Genomic DNA, 17,307 nt, shown 5'->3' with positions numbered 1-17,307 from the left:
GTATGATAAAGTCAAGGTTAATGTGGATTTTAAAAATCATTGGGTTAGACATGCCATATTGAGAATACGGAATACATGCAAACCCAGGTTGTACTTGAAAACACCTTTGTGGATCTCAGCCCAAGAAGTATTTTATAGAAGAGAAATAGCAGGCAAACACAAATTGATAACTTAGTGAGATACTAGAATTTTGTCAAGGGGAATACAAAATACAGTCAAGAGAAGAACTAGTTAGCAGAGGGATATAGTTGTTCAAAACCATAAAGTTTGTTGTCTACTTTAAATCTTTCTGATAATTGTAAGTACGAGAACTGTTATTAGAAAGATTTAAAGTAGACAACAGGATTTATTGGTTTGAACATTGTAAGACTGAGTTTGAAATAGAATTGTGTACAAATGATGAACATGTAATTGCTAAAATGTATATACTTTTATTGAAATTTGAAACAGAAGAAAAAGTGAAAGAATGTATGATAAAGTGGGCTAAAATTTTTGAGTATAATATGCAGATGGAACAATGGGAAAATATGTGGCTGAAAGGATTGAAATTTTCACTATTTTATAAACTTAAAGAGAATTTTTATAAAATGATGTCACCAGAGAAATTGTCTAGAATGCATAAAGGCACTTCAAATTTATGTTGGAAATGTGAACAAGAAGGGACATTTTATCATGTTTGGTGGACTTCTAAAAAAGCTAGAACATTCTGGATTCAAATACATACACTTTTTCAGAAGATTTTAAAGATTAATATACAATTGAGATCAGAGGTTTTTCTTTTGGGATTGATGGACAAACAGTTTGAAAAAAGTCATGGAACTTTGTTTTTGTACATGATAACTACAGCGAGATTATTGTATGTATAAAGATGGAAAGATTCAGCACTACCCATAATGGAAGAATGGTTGGTGAAGATGATGGAACTTGCTGAGATGGCTAAATTGACTTTTTTGGTCAGAGAAAAGACAATATCAATGTTTATTGCTGACTGGAAACCTCTTATAGGCTTTTGGGGTGAAACAGAAAAAAATTATTTAGATTTTGATGATTAACCAGGATAGATTATAGACAGAAGAGAGTTATGTTGTAACCATAGAGGTAAATTTATAATTGTACTTAAAACTGCTGTAAAGAAGATAGGAAGCTACTTCTTGGTATCTTTTTTCTTTCTTTTCTATTTTTCTTTTACCTTTTCCCCCCTTTCTTGCACTTTTAACTTTCTTCTTGATTTCTTTTTCTTTTCTTTTTCTTACTTATATTAATTTGTATTAGTTTTTATCATATATAGTTTTATCATATATAATAAATAAATAAATAAATAAATAAGAACACACCTGACCTAACCAAATGCACTAAGGTTAAAATACCCAGAATCATGGACTTCATCAACCTCTGCCTCACTACCTGTTTTCAGTTTGATGGACAAATATACCAACAAATCAGAGGCTCACTCAAGGGATCACCACTCTCAGGGCTCAGAGCAGAGATTGTAATGCAACATCTAGAAAATATAGCACTTCCACACATACAACCTATGGATCCGGTATGTAGATGACACGTTTGTTATAATAAAGGAAAACTAGAGAAGATACATGAAACCATCAACACCTTCAAAGGAATAAAATTCTCCAGAGAGGAAGAAAACAACAACACGCTACCCTTCCTGGATATCCTCATCTGCAGAGGAAACAACAGCAAATTAGAAACGCAAGTCTATCGGATGACAAGCCACACTAATCAAGTACTCCATGACCAAGTAACAACCCAACCTCCCACAAGAGGATCTGTGTAAGAACATTATTCAAACGAGTACAAACACATTGCAGCAACCCAGAACAGCAGAAAAAGGAAACAGACCACCTATACAACATCTTCCAACAAAATGGATATCCATGCAACTTTATCCAAAAGTGCCTGGCCACTCAACCTACTACAACACAACCAACACAAGCCATGAAAAGGATAACACTGCCCATACATCAGAAATGTCTCAGAAACTACCAACAGACTACTACAACCACATGGCATCTCTGTAGCACACAAACCAACTAAAGCCCTCCAAAACATCTTACGCAAACCAAAAGACCCAGTAGCCCAAGAAGAAAAAACAGGAGTCATCTACAACATACAGTGTAAGGACTGTAACGACCACTATGTAGGACAGACAGGCAGAACGCTTGCAGAGTGCACCCATGGACATCAACTAGCAGTCAGAAGACATGATGGAAACTCCTTAATTTCACAATACATGGACAGACTTAGCTATAGTTTCAACTGGGAAACTGTCAGCATCTTAGACCAAGCTAAATCCAAAAATGCAAGGGAATTCCTGGAAGCTAGGTATTCAGACAAGGCAGCCATCAACAGGCACATAGAGATAAACAACATCTACACACTATTCAAAAGAGACAATAAAAAGGAAACAAAAGAGCAGAACATCTCCTCACCAGCAATCATCACCCAGATAAGCAGAAATTAACACCAAGATTATCACCAGGCATACAATCAAGCAGTAAACAATACCCTAATCAGGGAACTACCAGAGGGAAAAAATAAGACAAAACCCCCACCCCCATCAACACTGGCAAGGCCTGCCACAGTATATAAACAGAGAGCAAACCCCATTCCATTCTAGCACTGAAGATGTTACCTAGCTGGGTAATGAAATGTTTGCAAGAAAACAACCAAGCTCAGAGTACCCCAAGGACTCCACATTTCAACCCTGAGCTACACATATTCACTTCTATAAGCAAGCACCTCCTCGCAACTTCCTGCTGGCTTCCAACAACCAAAGTCAGTGGGGAAGCTAGCAGGAAATTGCAAGTCCTAGGTGGCTCACAAGCAGGCTGGCAGGTTTGATTTCCTTTCTGTAGTCAGCCAGACCCAGGGTGGGGTGAGGATGTCCTCTTCAGTCCTTCCCTGGTTCCCCAGAGGGCTGGTGAGGGAGAAACTGGTTGATAACAAAGAGGTGGCAGAAGCAAAGAAGGCTAATTTTCTGCTAATTTTCACTCCCAGATGCGAGTTACCTCAGAACCGAAAGGTTTGACCCTGAGAGCCCCTTCCTTGTTAAACAAGGTAAAGGGTTTATGGACAAGGCAGTGGGCCCTCTCAGCTGCCGCCCCCACTTTCTGAAACTCTCTCCCTAGAGAGAAAGCACATGCAGTCCCAACAGTTTGTATTCTGAAAGCAGGCAAGAGGAATCCTATTCTATCATGTTTTTGCCATGAGTTGATTGGTGGTGCCCCTAAAGGGCTTTCTGGTTTTCTTCTTATAATTTTAACTTCAGCTGTTTGCTGCCCAGAGTCCTCCAGGGTGGGGCCAGACTGGAAATGTTGCTAATCAGTCAGTCAGTCAGTCAGCTAGTCAATCAGTTTGGGAGTGCTAGGGGTAGAACCTGGATGCATTGTAGTTTTTAGGATTCAAATAAAATTTCGGGGACCTAGCAAGTTAGAGTTCAGTTTTTTTCGGTAATACTTAAAGTTTAACTCTGCGCTTTCTGTCAAGCAGGTGGAATGCCAAGATGCCTTGGAAACAGCTGCACGGGCAGAAGGCCTACCTTTGGATAGCTCAACAGATTCTTACTTACGAGTGTTGGATGAAGATCATCCCAAGGGGAAATATCACTATGGGCTGAATCTGATGAAACCCATCCGGACTACTTCCAAGTAGGCTTTCTTTTAGTAAGCTGTAAGAGGCAGCTGGTTTTAAACCAGGAATAGCTAGCTGAATAGAAATCTATTGGAAAACAACAGAAATTTTATTTCAGAATATAGGCAGAATTCCATATATTGTGTTAGGTATGGTTTGAGGAGTAAGCAACCACAGCTTGTCCTCTACAGTCATGTATGGCAAAAAGCTGTATATTGTGTCTACAAACAAAAATGACTGGGTTCATATAAAGCACTAAGCCAAAAATAAACAAGCTGCTTTCTGGTTTGGTCCAATGTACCAATATAGATGTAGATGTAGATGTAGCCATCTACTCAAACTAGTTCATACACCATGCTAAGCTATAGTGTAGATTAACTCAGACATCCAATATAGCAAAGTGTATACTTTAGCCTTTAATATTTTCTCTTTCTTCCTTACTACCCTTTTAGGCATCGGCACCCAACTGACAATGCTGGCTTGTTTTCCTATATGACATTTTCTTGGCTTACTCCTTTGGCACGAATAGCCTACAAGAAAGGAGAACTGCTGACTGAAGATGTGTGGCCTTTGTCGACTCATGAGTCTTCAGAGGTTAACTGTAGAAGGTATGGGATTGCAATGCTGTGAAAAACCCTGTTCTCCCCCAAGGACCACTTTATATCAGCTCACACACATATATATATAACGGAACTCCCACAATTTTTCCCTCTATAAATCTTGGCAGTTAATATGCAGCTTTCATCTTTCCCAGTGTTTCAACATCTTTTCTACTTGTCTGCACACCTGCATTCCAAAGGCACATCTCCTTCCTGAACGCATGGAGCCTGAACAGCATCTTCTGTTGCTTTCTTAATCTATTTTGCCATTTTCATAGGTCTAATATTCCCCACATACACATTCCTTACCAAAGATTTGACTAATACTAACAGTATCTTCCTCTTCCTTCCACCCCAGGGCATGGTTTCCTCTATCCAAAAATACCATTTTCTGCTGCTGCTTTTTCTGAGCCTCCCTCCTCTAGTCTCCTCCTCTCCTTACTTTTCCATCTGGAAAACGATTTTGATTTCTCCTTCTCTGTCCATTTCTTTTTACAACCATAGCCAGGCCAGTCTCCAGCAACAGATTGCCAAGTTCCCTTACACCTTCAGCCACCCCTAGTCCAGCCAAAATCCTATGCCAGCTGTTCCTTTCATGCTGTCTGGCCAGAAGATCACCCCCTTCCCATAAGAGGCTTTTTAAAATAGCTGATGTAAACCCTTACTGCTTTATAACTATGAAACACGACCATGAATTCATGTTTATTTACAGCTAGGTTTCTGCTTTTACAATGAGGCTTGCATTTCTCTGTTGCAATCTGCTTTCCTTCCTTCCCTCTGTCCCACCCATCTTTTTACTGTTTTAATGATATAGAGAATATGACTATGTTTGATCTGTCTTATGATCACTTAAAAGGTGATCTAGAAATCTCTATTTGGCTTGGTTTCTTTTTACATTGCTTCTTTCTGCTTATTCTGCTTTGACCATCCCTATCCTTAAAAATGCAAAGCAATAGCAAAAAATAAGTGTCCATGGCTGGTGGATTGAAGTACAGCTAGTAGGCACATTACAGGTGTTACACTCATGACGTTGAAATCAAATACCCACATCTGAGCAGTACGAAAACTGGTTCTTCATTGAGATAGACCCTCCTTAAACTCATTGTTTCCGGTAAAAGGCACTGATTCTTTTTAGTGATGAATTATAAAGCTCACGTGCATATATTAATATTAACCAACTTACTCTTAGAGTGAAGTCAATCCCTTTTCTTAAATAACAACATCTGATTAAGAGCCTTCTTTATATAAAGGGAAAAAATACATTTTTCATGGCCTCTAGGTAGAAGGATTGCCTGGATGTACTGCGTGTGGTTTGTGTTCTTTCAGGTTGGAAAGACTATGGCACCAAGAGCTTCATGACTGTGGGCCAGACGATGCCTCCCTCCGAAGGGTCGTGTGGGTCTTCTGTCGCACTAGGCTCATCATTTCCATAGTGTGTTTAATGGTCACACAACTCGCTGGCTTCAGTGGACCAGTAAGTACAATCGATCCTTTTTCTTACATCCAGACTGGCCTCTGTCCCACAGCCAGTGCTAATGTATTCAAGTTGCATTGCAGAGGAACTCCTAGGTGTTGTGATTAGTTAGAAACATGCCTTCCAGCTTACAGAGAAGAAATAGGCCTTCCAGAATGCTGCAGGAATCCAAAGGCTTTAAAACTCTCCCTCCCTCCCTCTCTCCCTCTCTCCCTCCCTCCCTCTCTCCCTCCCTCCCTTTTTCTTGATTTTTGTGTACCTAAGGTTTTATTGCTTGCTATCAGTGGCTGTAGCTGGAGAGGGGGAGGCAAGGAACTTTCCTGGGCTAAAACTACTATTATCTATGAATACAGTTGTAAGTTACTTGTTTGGATCTCTCTTTCCAAGAAATGGAACTGAATGCTGGTGACAAGTTACATTTTAAGATTTCTAGGAACTGGGGTTCATAGGAGTTGATAGAGCTAGTGCTGTTCAACTTGTGTGAAAACACAGTTGGACAGGTACCAGTGGCATGATTAGATTGCTCCTAGCAATGTTGGTTGATGAGGAAGAGCGCAGCATGTAGGACTTCATATTCACAGCATTTTCTTTCGCCTGTTTGTTGCACGTGCTGTGCAAAATTTACTCTTTGACATCTTGACTAAATCTATTCTCTACAAATTTCCCTTGAGGAGTAGGAGCAGTGTTATTGCTTGTAGTACACATTTCAGTGTGCTGATAAGCGGGAAGGTTCAATGCTCTGGGTAAGTACAGCTGAGGTTAATGTTGAAATAGTTTTGTCTTCTGTCTCTTAAAAAACCCAATCTTATCCCATCCTTAAATCTGAAAAGTTTGCTTGCATTGCTTATAAAGAAGGAATTAAATAGTTTTTCTCAGTATTTTTTTTTATTGTTGTTGTTATGGGAATTAAAGTTCTCACAAGCAATTTCATTGGATATGCTTTTAATTGTCAGTAAGAATGAGGTTTTAACAGAACCAGTTCCCCCAAGAAGAGCTTCTGTCATTGTTTCACTACAGGGCCCTGTGGATGCTCTTACTTCTAGCAGAGAGTGGGCAACTGAACTGTCATCTTTATTCTGCACTGTTTCAACCCATCAGGTCTGAAATACAGGACAAGAAAGAAGGAATAGCATGCAGTCTGTCCTGGATTTGGATATATGCAATAATTTGTATGCATCTTCCATTGTCCAGGAATTCATGTTACTTAAAAGAACTCTCAAGGTACTCCATTATTTGGAGTACGAGATGAATTCTTATCCCTACCCTTGGAGTTTGATTGCTGTCTCTACAGAAATTTCAGTGGTTTGGTTTGGTTTGCTTTTTGATCCAAGCATATATTTTCATGTGGAATTGATGCCTGGAAAAGAGGGTATTGATTTACTCCTTTGCACTGATAAATAAAAGCGAAGATTTTTTTGCAAGCTGCCTTTCTCATCTGAAGGTCCAGAAACCTAAAATTCTGGTGGGAAGTAGCAGAATGGGGTGGTTGCAATTCTTTGTGTTAATGATGCCTAAAAATAGAAGTGCTGTTGTTCATAAGCTTCTTGTATATCCAGACTTGCAACAGTCTGTCCTCTTTTTTAGCAAAGTAGTTTCAGAAATTTCTTGTCTGGTATCTGGTTTGCCCCACAACCTATTGAGACAGCGTATATTCTTCTAAAAGCCCTCAGCATCAGCATGAGATTCATTTTTTTTAAAGGAGACACCCCTATGTACATTTTCTAAACAGGTCAAGCAAAGCCCTCTAACTCCATCCGGCCAAGGCTTGTCAACCTTGCCTTGGTTTCCGTTGGACGTCTAGTTTCTCGTTGGAAAACTAGTCAAAGCGTTGAGTGAAGTGCCCTCAGAGGTCTCATTTGCAGAGGGTCTTGTGGGATGGGGGAAAGGGGTGGATTGGTTGGGAGAGCCATTTAAGGGAAGCCTCCCACTCTTCCAGGTTCACTCCAGTCACAGCTCGTTTTCTGCTGTAAAATGCTGGATGTGGATTGGGGGAATTTTCTCTGTAGTGGAGCCAATGACAGAAGCTGTTCTTTAGAATTTCCAGGATGGCTGTATTCTGCGATCAGAATGAGACAGTCAAGCTGGGCAGAATCCAACGCCAAGATGAAAGGTAAGGTGACGTTTATTTGTGGGAATGTTTACGACAGCCAGGCAGCTAAGGACAGCTACTACCATTAATAGTTTCAGGAATAATTTCCTACGCTTCTGCTAGTCTTGGGTAGCTGTATGTTTTTAAATGGAAACTATATGCTGGTGTTCTCGTCATGATTTTAACCAAAACGATGTTTTAAGATTGCATATATTGTCTCTCTTCCCCTTTTAATCTTTCTACAAGTACTTTCTTTACATCTATCACCAAAAAACCTAAGCCACTTTGTTGTTCTTCCCTGGAATTGCTGGTTCTGTGTGCAAAAGCCCCCTTACTCTCTAGTTATTACGGTAGAAGAGAGTTCCTGCCGATGTTGCATATATTACCCCCGGGGCCGTTTCCTCCTGTATGGCGTTGGTTTGTGAGAAAATGTTGGCAGCCCTTGTCAGCCTCTTGGGTCATAGCTTATGAACGTAGAGCACAGAATGGTTATTCGCTCTGCCAGTGACTTAATTTCAGTTGATGGATTGGATCCTAGAAAAGAAGCCAACAATCTTGTTGCTAAACAGTGCGAACCAGCCAATAGCCAGTTGTGTCTCGGATGCAGAGAAAGTAAAACCAAGCCCATGGAGGAGCAAGCTGGCGTAGTGTGACCTTGGAGTGTGAGCTCTTGTACTGTGATCAGAGATTTGTGTGAGGTTCTTCTTTTGCTTGTTTTGTTTTGTCTTTTTTTGGATCACTTTGGGCACATGATGGACATCTGGCTGTTAACATGTGCACGTGGAAACTCAGGGGAGGAATCATACCGCCGAATGAGTTCTCAGTTGGGAATTCAGAATCAACTGCCTCAGGACTTACCTCACGGGCCTTGCCTTCACTTTTTAACTTGTCTCTTGATCCTGGGCCTTTGCAGTTCTGCTCGTTGCTTGAGAGCTTTGATTTTCCACCCGTTCTTGCCCAGAACTGTGATTTGCAAAGCCAGTTTTAGTTGTGGGGACTTCCTGCAGACTCTGAAAATCTGCCCCAAGCATCTCCATCCTTTCACATTTTTTGTGGTGGGCAACAGTACTTCTTGCCTTTGATTAAAGAACCTTAAGCTCCAGGATTTCTAGGTGTCCTTGTTGGAAATGCCCAGCTGGAAAATCTTCCGTTTAGCAAAGCTGTATTAAACCAAAAAGGGAGCACATCTGGCCGCGGAAGCCTTCCCGATTAGCCACAAATGTTTCTCTCCTCTCTGGACTTTGTGAACAAATACTGATCCTGCTTTTTCTTGTAATATTTAATTTTTGTGTCTTTGCGAAATGTGAGCTCGATTTTGTGTTGGAAGCTAGAGTTGGATTCAGGCCTTGTGTAACGTTTTGTTGTGCATGCCGATTGTACGTTTTCCACCGTACCTTTCTTTTCTTTTGTACAGTGTTTGTGACATGCTCCTTCTCACTTTCATAAGATGCTACTGTTTTTGCAAATAAAAAGTTTCCTGCTTCCCATTTATTAGTACTTAATCTTGCTCCTGAACCTGAGTTGTAATACTGCACTGTCCCTTTGGCCAATGCACGTGAGTGGGGGATTTGTGGCTTGGGGGCTGTTTTTCTCTTTTTGCAGGTGGTGTTTTGAAATGTGATTCCTGAGGTAAAATTGTTTTTGTCTTTAAAAGGAGGGAGGCCAGGGGGGTGAGGGTTGAGGGCTGGTTTTTGTTTTTTGTTTTTAATTGGTATCGCCTGATTTGATTTTTTGTTTTTTTTCTTTTTCTGCTTGTCCTTTTCTTTACTTTTAAACTGCTGATGTTTATTTTCAGGAATGTTTTGCAAAATGTCCTTCTCACACTCTTCCCCAGTTCAACTGTAGGTACATTTGTTCCTTTTTCTCAAATAAGCACGTTTGAAACAAAGAATAAAAAGGTCTTATGTTTGTAATATGCTCAGTTTTTGCATAAGTACACATTATCATAAAATTTACAGCGATGATGAATTGCTTCAGCTAACTGTCAGGTTTATGTTAAGTTAGACAATATGTGAAGGAGCAGCCACAGGGCAGCATAAAGGATTGGGAGATTCTAAATTATTCCCCATTGCTTGATACGTTTGATTTCCTTTTGGAAATTCAGCAGGGTGTTGTGTAATACCTGCAGTTCTTACCTCTCAGAAGACTTCTGATTAATAATAAAAATTCCTGCCTGAGAATCAAATGGCTCCTCTTTTCTAACTTAACATAAAAAAAAAAAAATTGAATGGTTCCTCTGACATGCTAGGGTGTTCATGCAGTGTTGCATTTCTTCCTGTAGGCATTTGTGGTGAAACATCTCCTTGAATACACTCAGCAAACGGAGCCCAACCTACAGTACAGCCTGTTGTTAATTTTGGGCCTCTTAATGACGGAAATAGTGCGTTCCTGGTCTTTGGCTTTAACTTGGGCTTTAAACTATCGCACTGGGGTCAGGCTACGTGGAGCTATCCTTACGATGGCTTTCAAGAAGATACTCAGATTGAAAAATATCAAGGAGAAATCTTTGGGCGAGGTAAGCTGAAATGATGTTGGATCTCATTTTATTGATTGTTAAATTTATACCCTGCCTTTCCACGTACTTCAGCACTCAAGGGGCCATACAGCAATAAAACAGTATATAAAATAGCGAACGTGCCGCTAACTGCAATATAATCAAGAGTTAAACACTTGGCAAAGAGAAGTCATTTTTGCCATTTTTCTAAATACGGGGAGCCAAACGCACCTCATGGGGAAAGTATTCCATAGCCGGAAGCCCTTCTGAGCACCAGATAGCCAAGGCCTGACAGCAATGCTTCTTCAAAAGGGCTGATCTGTTCTACTGATCTAAATAACAGCTAAATTCATAATGGGAGGGAGAGTTCTTCAGATGGCCTCCCCTAAGTTGTTTCAAACTTTAAAGATCCATACTAACACCTTTACTTGTACCCAGTGGGTAATTGCTAATACAGTGGTGCTTAAAAGTTTGTGAACCCTTTTGAATTTTCAATATTTCTGCATAAATATGACCTAAAACGTGATCTGTTCTCCACACAAGCCCTAAAACTAGATAAAGAGAACCCAATTAAACAAATAAGTCAAAAACGTTACACTTGTTCATTGATTTATTGAGGAGAATGAGCTAAAGCTACATATTTGTGTACGCTCTCACTTCTTCTCCCTTAATGCATCAGAGTGCTGCCGTCCGGCAGCCTTGTTTATGGTGGTGAACTCCCTCTTGGGGAGGAGACACTGCGATTAGCCTGGGGGGGGGTCTCCCCCCATTTTTATTAAATTATTAAACGTGCTTCTTTTATTAATAGTACACTGCTTTTCTTTCCTGTACCTGTTTGGTCTAAACCAGTGTTGTCCAAACTTGGCCACTTTAAGATGAGTGGACATGGCTGGCTGGGGAATTCTGGGAGCTGAAGTCCACTCATCTTAAAGTTCCAGTAGTAATGTATGGCTGTCAGAGCTGGACCATAAAGAAGGCTGAGCGCCGAAGAATTGATGCCTTTGAACTGTGGTGCTGGAGAAGACTCTTAAGAGTCCCCTGGACTGCTAGGAGGTCAAACCAGTCAATCTTAAAGGAAATCAACCCTGACTGCTCATTGGAAGGACTGATAATGAAGCTCAAGCTCAGATACTTTGGTCACCTAATGCGAAGAGAGGAGTCTTTGGAAAAGACCCTGATGCTGGGAAAGATTGAAGGCAAAAGGAGAAGAGGACGGCAGAGGATGAGATGGTTAGACAGCATCACTGAAGCAATGAGCATGAAACTGAGCAAACTCAGGGAGGCAGTGAAGGACAGGAAGGCCTGGTGCAATATGGTTCATGGGGTCACGAAGAGTCGGACACGACTTAACGACTGAACAACAACAACATCTTAAAGTGGCCAAGTTTGGACAACATTGGTCTAAACAATATAGAAGACAGCAAAGCTAACAGCGATTTCTGTCCTTTGCCCTGGATGATTTCTGATTTGCACTGTATATGTTTCAGCTGATAAATGTATGCTCCAATGATGGCCAGCGAATGTTTGAAGCTGCGGCTGTGGGTAGCTTATTGGCTGGAGGTCCTATTGTTGCCATTCTTGGCATGGTTTACAATGTTGTTGTTCTTGGACCGACCGGCTTCTTGGGTTCAGCTGTTTTCATCCTCTTCTACCCAGCAATGGTGAGTAGAAAACTACCGACTTAAAAGTGAAACCACTGTTGGATTGCAGTTGTGATGAGTGCTAAAACGGGGTTCAGAATATAGTGGATATTGTTATTCACGCTACAGCCTGACTCTGCAGGGATTCAAAATAATCTCAAAAATTACTGAGAAAAACTAACTGCCTAAACAGACTATTAATTCAGCACAAGAATACTGAACCATGTATCTTTTTTTGCTTATGCTACCCTATAGTTCATGTGGGTTTACTTCTTTGTTGTTGTGGGGCTGAAATAGTCTTCAGGCCCTTGCTAAGGAAGCATGCAAATTGCTGCTAATGGTGGTAAGAACTGAAATTAGGCTGATGTGATGGAATGTGTCTACAAAGAGGAGGGCGATGTGAGGGATAGCAATGGAGAGCAAGGCCACCAGGAGCGGGGAGGAGGCACAAGACAACACAGTCTGCGGGGGCGGGGGGTGAGAAAAGAAAGAGGTTCAGGACAGCCGCTCCCTAGAATCTCCCAGGGTATATCCACTAGTTGCAGGAGTATAGATTTAGTCTGGCGAGATTCAGTCTATAAGGTGTAAGCAAATAAAGGGACTTAACTCAAATGGACAGTTTCACCGTTGTTTCTTGGGCTGGGCCTGACAGCTGCACATCTGCATACCAGCAGGCAAATCTAGTTTAAAGAAATCCTTCATTCAAGGAAATGCCTATGAAAATAATTCAGAAACTGCAGCGTTTTGAACAGCTATCATGATTGCTTCTGAATGTTCTTCCTTCCATGCCACCCAACTGATAAATAGCGTGTGAGATAGAGGGATCCCCAAGAGTGATGAAGAAGCTGAGAAATGTTGGGAATGCAGCTAGCAGAGCTCAGGGTGAAGCGAAGAGACAATTTTTCTTATCCACAGTCTGAGGAGAAAAGTTCCTCTGGGCTGGTCTCCTAGGGCAGTGTTTCTGAACCTCAGCAACTTTGCATGGACTTCAATTCCCAGAATCCCCCAGCCAGCATGCATAGACGTCAATGCTCAGAATTCCCTAGCCAGGATGCTGGCTGGGGGATTCTGGGAGTATGAAGTCCATACATCTTAAAGTTGTTGTGGTTGAGAAACACTGTTCTAGGTATTAGCTAATTCACCCAATAGATGAAGCTTTTGACAGTGTTTTGTTCGTTGGCTGAAGGAATCTGCACCTTTTGTTCTGCTGATACCATCTTTCCTTCGATTCCAGATGTTTGCATCACGTTTTACAGCTTATTTCAGAAGGAAATGTGTGTCTGCAACTGATGAGCGTGTCCAGAAAATGAATGAAGTGCTTAACTATATTAAATTCATCAAAATGTATGCTTGGGTGAAAGCCTTCTCTCAGACTGTTCAAAGTGAGTGTCCTGTTTCTTTATTGTCTCATCCATGGGTCTTCCTTTACTCTCCTCTCTGGCCAATGAAATGGTTGTACTATGTAACTCTGTACTCTACTGCTGGCTGCTGCAAATACTGGATATGCAAAAGGGAGATTTGTTTGGTTTTTCTACACTTGCATGGCTAATCATAGGATAAAATTGGCCTTGCATTTTTGTTGGCAGGAAGGGCCAATCTGAATACAAACCAGTTCTTTTAAAATGTATAAATCATGCTAACTTTTGCATTTTCATTTTAGTCTGCTGTTAGGTGTGGTTCCTGCAGATGACAAAACCACAGTTAACTTGGAATTAACTTAATCTTCTGGTAATTACTTTGTGTCCTGCCTTCCCAGAAATCAGAGAGGAAGAACGCAAAATTCTGGAGCGTGCAGGATACTTCCAGAGTATCACTGTAGGAGTGGCACCCATCGTTGTTGTTATAGCTAGTGTGGTGACCTTCTCTGTTCATATGATCCTCGGCTATGATCTCACAGCAGCTCAGGTAATTCTTGGGAACAGATGGTATTCACTTCAGACATGGAAAGGGATAACTTTATGAATTTGAGATCATCTACACTTTTCTCACATGGTCTGATACAAATATGCATATCGTTTTCCTGTGTCATGAAAAGTTGTCAGGGGGCAGGGTTAGTCCTTCATGAAGATATCATTAATGACATTTGTGAACTGGGAAATAAAGTGAACCTAGGAAAAAACTCCAGTACAATAGTAAGCTGTGGTCAGCATCTTTTGTGTTTCTGATTGTTGTAGGTGTTGAGGAAAGCTGATATCTTTTTGGGATGTTCCTGCAGGACCCCCTTTCCTGTAATTTTTATTATTCCAAGTGGACTTATGGCTTTAATAGTATTTGAAAATAAGAAAGAATATCTATGTCTGCTTGAGGCATTTCATTGTTGCTGTATATAGACTGTACCAAAAATGTAATTGAGTGCTCAGTGTTCTTAAACTAAAAGGGGATTCTACTGTTGACCCTGTAAAAAAACTTATGCTACAGTATTCATGTTTTATGAAAAACTTCCATGTGAAATCTGATTGCCACACTTGTTATAATTAGGAATTAAAACAAGTCCAGCTATGATCTTCCTCCTATTACTAGTTTCCAGGAAGAAAGAAAATCATCTGAGTCATCAGCTGAGTGATACCTAGTTCCTTTTATTCTTGTTAGCAGTTGGTAGATTATTATCTATCCTAGAGGAAGAGCACAGAAGTACAATCAAGTTTTGACCTTCTGCTCAAAACAATGAAAACACAAAAGCTTGGAACTTCTGGAGCAAAATATAATTTCCTCTTCTCTCTTCCTTCTATCCACCTGCAATCTGTCGAATATTTATTTTTAACCTGAAAGAATATTGTCACTGTTGTTGATTAGGTATAAATTCTTGGATTTATGTAGGGCTTATGATTGCTGCTGCAGTCAAAAATGGCTATTTCCATCTGTGTTTCAGGCTTTTACAGTGGTGACAGTATTCAATTCCATGACCTTTGCTTTGAAAGTCACTCCGTTTTCTGTGAAGTCCTTGTCTGAAGCATCTGTTGCAGCTGATAGATTTAAAGTGAGTCATCTTTGCCTTGCTGTGTTTTACTAGTTGGTTGGAGTCTTTTGCATATTCTAAAATATTCACATATTAAATATCTTGCTACCTTCATCACTCTTTTCTCACCACAAGGAGCATGATCTAAACACCCTGAAATTCTTATTAGTGAAAGCTTGCAAATGTGGCCATTTTGCTGTAAAATACTAACATCCCTAATGTTAGTAATTAATTGCATTCAATTTACTACCAAGTCAGAGGATAGGATTGCAGCCTTTTAAAAATAAATTTAAAGCATGGAAATGAAGCATGATACGTGCATGCACAGTCTTGTAGAATGCAACCTACAGCATGCCTTATGGTAGCGTATAGTACCAAATTGCTTGGCAGTGGTTTTCATATTTTTTTCAAAAAAAAAAAGCTTTTCCATATTTGCTTGTCTACAGTAGAACTCTTGTGAGTTGCTGAAGATTCTAGCATGCGTAGTTCATTCAGATGGAAAGCTGGCTGATCGGCCTCGTTCTTGTCACAATTACTTTAAAGTGCATTTCAGAACATAACCTGGAAAATATTGGGAACAGCCCAACTGAGATGTGCTCTTCAATTTTCATTTTTCTCTCAGTTTCTGAATGTTTGCAATTCCTCTCTCACTGTGCTTGAACTAGCTAATGTCCAACTTTTTTTTTCACTGTAGAACTATGTTATCAGCAGAATTATCTACCTGAGATTGCATGAAGGCATTGTATATATGCTTTGAATTGTAAATTGCTTTTAGGTTTGTCATTTGAATACGCAGGAATTCCATCAGCAAGCAAGTCATTTAGGCCAGTGGAATAATTTTTTTTTTTAATTGTTGGTGAGAACAACATTATCATTTTGAAATATGCAGGATGCTAAATCTTAGTCAAGAGAAGGTAGGGAAAGAGGAATGCTTCAGAGAAAACCAGTAATATTGTCTCTTAGGACAGAGGCTTATAGATTGCTTATCTGTGGATCATTTCAGTGCAATTCCCATAATTATTTCGGGGACGGGAGTCATTAAAGAAATAAGTATCTTTGGAAATACTTGTTTAACTAACTCAAACTGTTTTTGGTTTTTCTGTGTAAACTGTTGGAACAAATACTGCAGAACTGCCTGAGAATATTTTTGAACAGACGGATGTGGTGGAAAACATGACATAGAGGCTCTGGCTTTTAATGATGCTGTTTTGTTCTCAATGGTAATAGATGGTCAAATCCCTAGGTGCCTGATTTTTGTGCAGCAGAGAATTGAGCCTTTTCCAAACCTTGGTTAAGAAATGCTCTCACCCTTTTAAGCTTGCGGTGTTTCCAGTATGCAAAATTTCTAATCTGCAAAATGGATCCAGAGTCTAAGTCTCTCTGTCTGAGGACCACTGCATTCGTGGGTAACCAGGCCCCTTTTAAGGACCTGGAGTTAGTTTTCACTAATGAGCTACCTTTTGCTCTTCAGCTTCCTCGCACTGTATAGCCTGATGTGTTTTGCTGCGTGAGTGTGCCATAGACTTGTCCCCCCCTCAGTCTTGACCAGGTGTCTCATCTTTGCACCTCTCTCACAACTCCTATCAGAGTTTGTTTCTAATGGAAGAGGTTCATATGGTAAAGAAAAAACCAGCCAGTCCTCACGCAGCCATAGAGATGAAAAATGCCACCTTAGCCTGGGAATCCTCCCATGCTAGTGTCCAGAGCTCACCCAAGATGACCCCTAAAATGAAAAAAGGCAAGACGGCCACGAGCAGGAAAGAGAAGATGAAGCTGCAGCAGCATGAGGGACGGCAGACCATGTTCACTGAGCAGAAAGGCCATCTTTTAGTGGATAGCGATGACCCCCCAAGCCCCGAGGAGGAGAACCAACGCATCCAGCTCGCGAACGTCCGGCTGCAGAGGGTTCTTTACAATATCGACCTGGAAGTCGAGAAGGTGAGGAGATGGTTTCCCCCCACCCCACCCCATCTCTCTCTCGTTTCAGCTAGAAAGTTATTCTCCCTTGAATTTGTATATTAATAAAAGGCTTTCTAGATTGTTTTGGAGGTATTGTGGTGGTAAAGTCCCTTATGATTAATTTTGATTGACTATGAGTAACTTGGGAAAATGCCTTGGTGGTCTTTAATTAGCAGTGCTAGTTTAGTTTTACCATATTGTCTGTTTTCCCTAGCTCATATAAAATGGTTTAAGGCAAGGGATTTATGAACTATAAGAAAAAACTGGAAACTAAAGTACATGGAGTGGGGTGGGAAGTCACTGGTATTTCAAAGCAAGGAAAATAGCTTTGGTTGAAAATGAAGGCACAGCAAAGACTTGTGGAACATATACTTAAATATTGTTTTATACACTTTTGGGTTCCATTTTTTATATATGTGAACAAAATAATAATGGATTTCTTCCTTCT

General features: G+C 40.4%; 1 protein-coding gene across 6 annotated transcripts in view; it reads left to right on the top strand.

Moving 5' to 3' along the window:
- Positions 1–17,307, top strand: part of ABCC5 (ATP binding cassette subfamily C member 5) — a 64,280-nt gene that overhangs the window by 17,264 nt on the left and 29,709 nt on the right. For 2 of the 6 annotated variants that reach the window (XM_088132435.1, XM_088132437.1), the window contains exons 3-11: positions 3,508–3,665; positions 4,101–4,256; positions 5,574–5,721; positions 10,092–10,325; positions 11,792–11,965; positions 13,179–13,326; positions 13,701–13,849; positions 14,814–14,921; positions 16,488–16,838. In XM_088132435.1, the coding sequence (XP_087988561.1) occupies positions 3,508–3,665; positions 4,101–4,256; positions 5,574–5,721; positions 10,092–10,325; positions 11,792–11,965; positions 13,179–13,326; positions 13,701–13,849; positions 14,814–14,921; positions 16,488–16,838 (1,626 nt within the window). Of the gene's footprint in view, positions 1–3,504; positions 3,666–4,100; positions 4,257–5,573; positions 5,722–5,830; positions 9,656–10,091; positions 10,326–11,791; positions 11,966–13,178; positions 13,327–13,700; positions 13,850–14,813; positions 14,922–16,487; positions 16,839–17,307 lie in introns of those variants that run through there. The other 4 variants (XM_088132436.1, XM_088132434.1, XM_088132438.1 and 1 more) reach the window with 3 other exon arrangements.

The sequence above is a fragment of the Python bivittatus genome, unplaced genomic scaffold, assembly GCF_059951505.1.
Source record: "Python bivittatus isolate LINGU-HERP-01145 unplaced genomic scaffold, Pbiv_v1 ctg000980_np1212, whole genome shotgun sequence".
NCBI lineage: Eukaryota > Metazoa > Chordata > Lepidosauria > Squamata > Pythonidae > Python > Python bivittatus.
The sequence above is the reverse complement of the archived record's forward strand: the minus strand, read 5'-3'. Positions and strand labels throughout refer to the sequence as shown.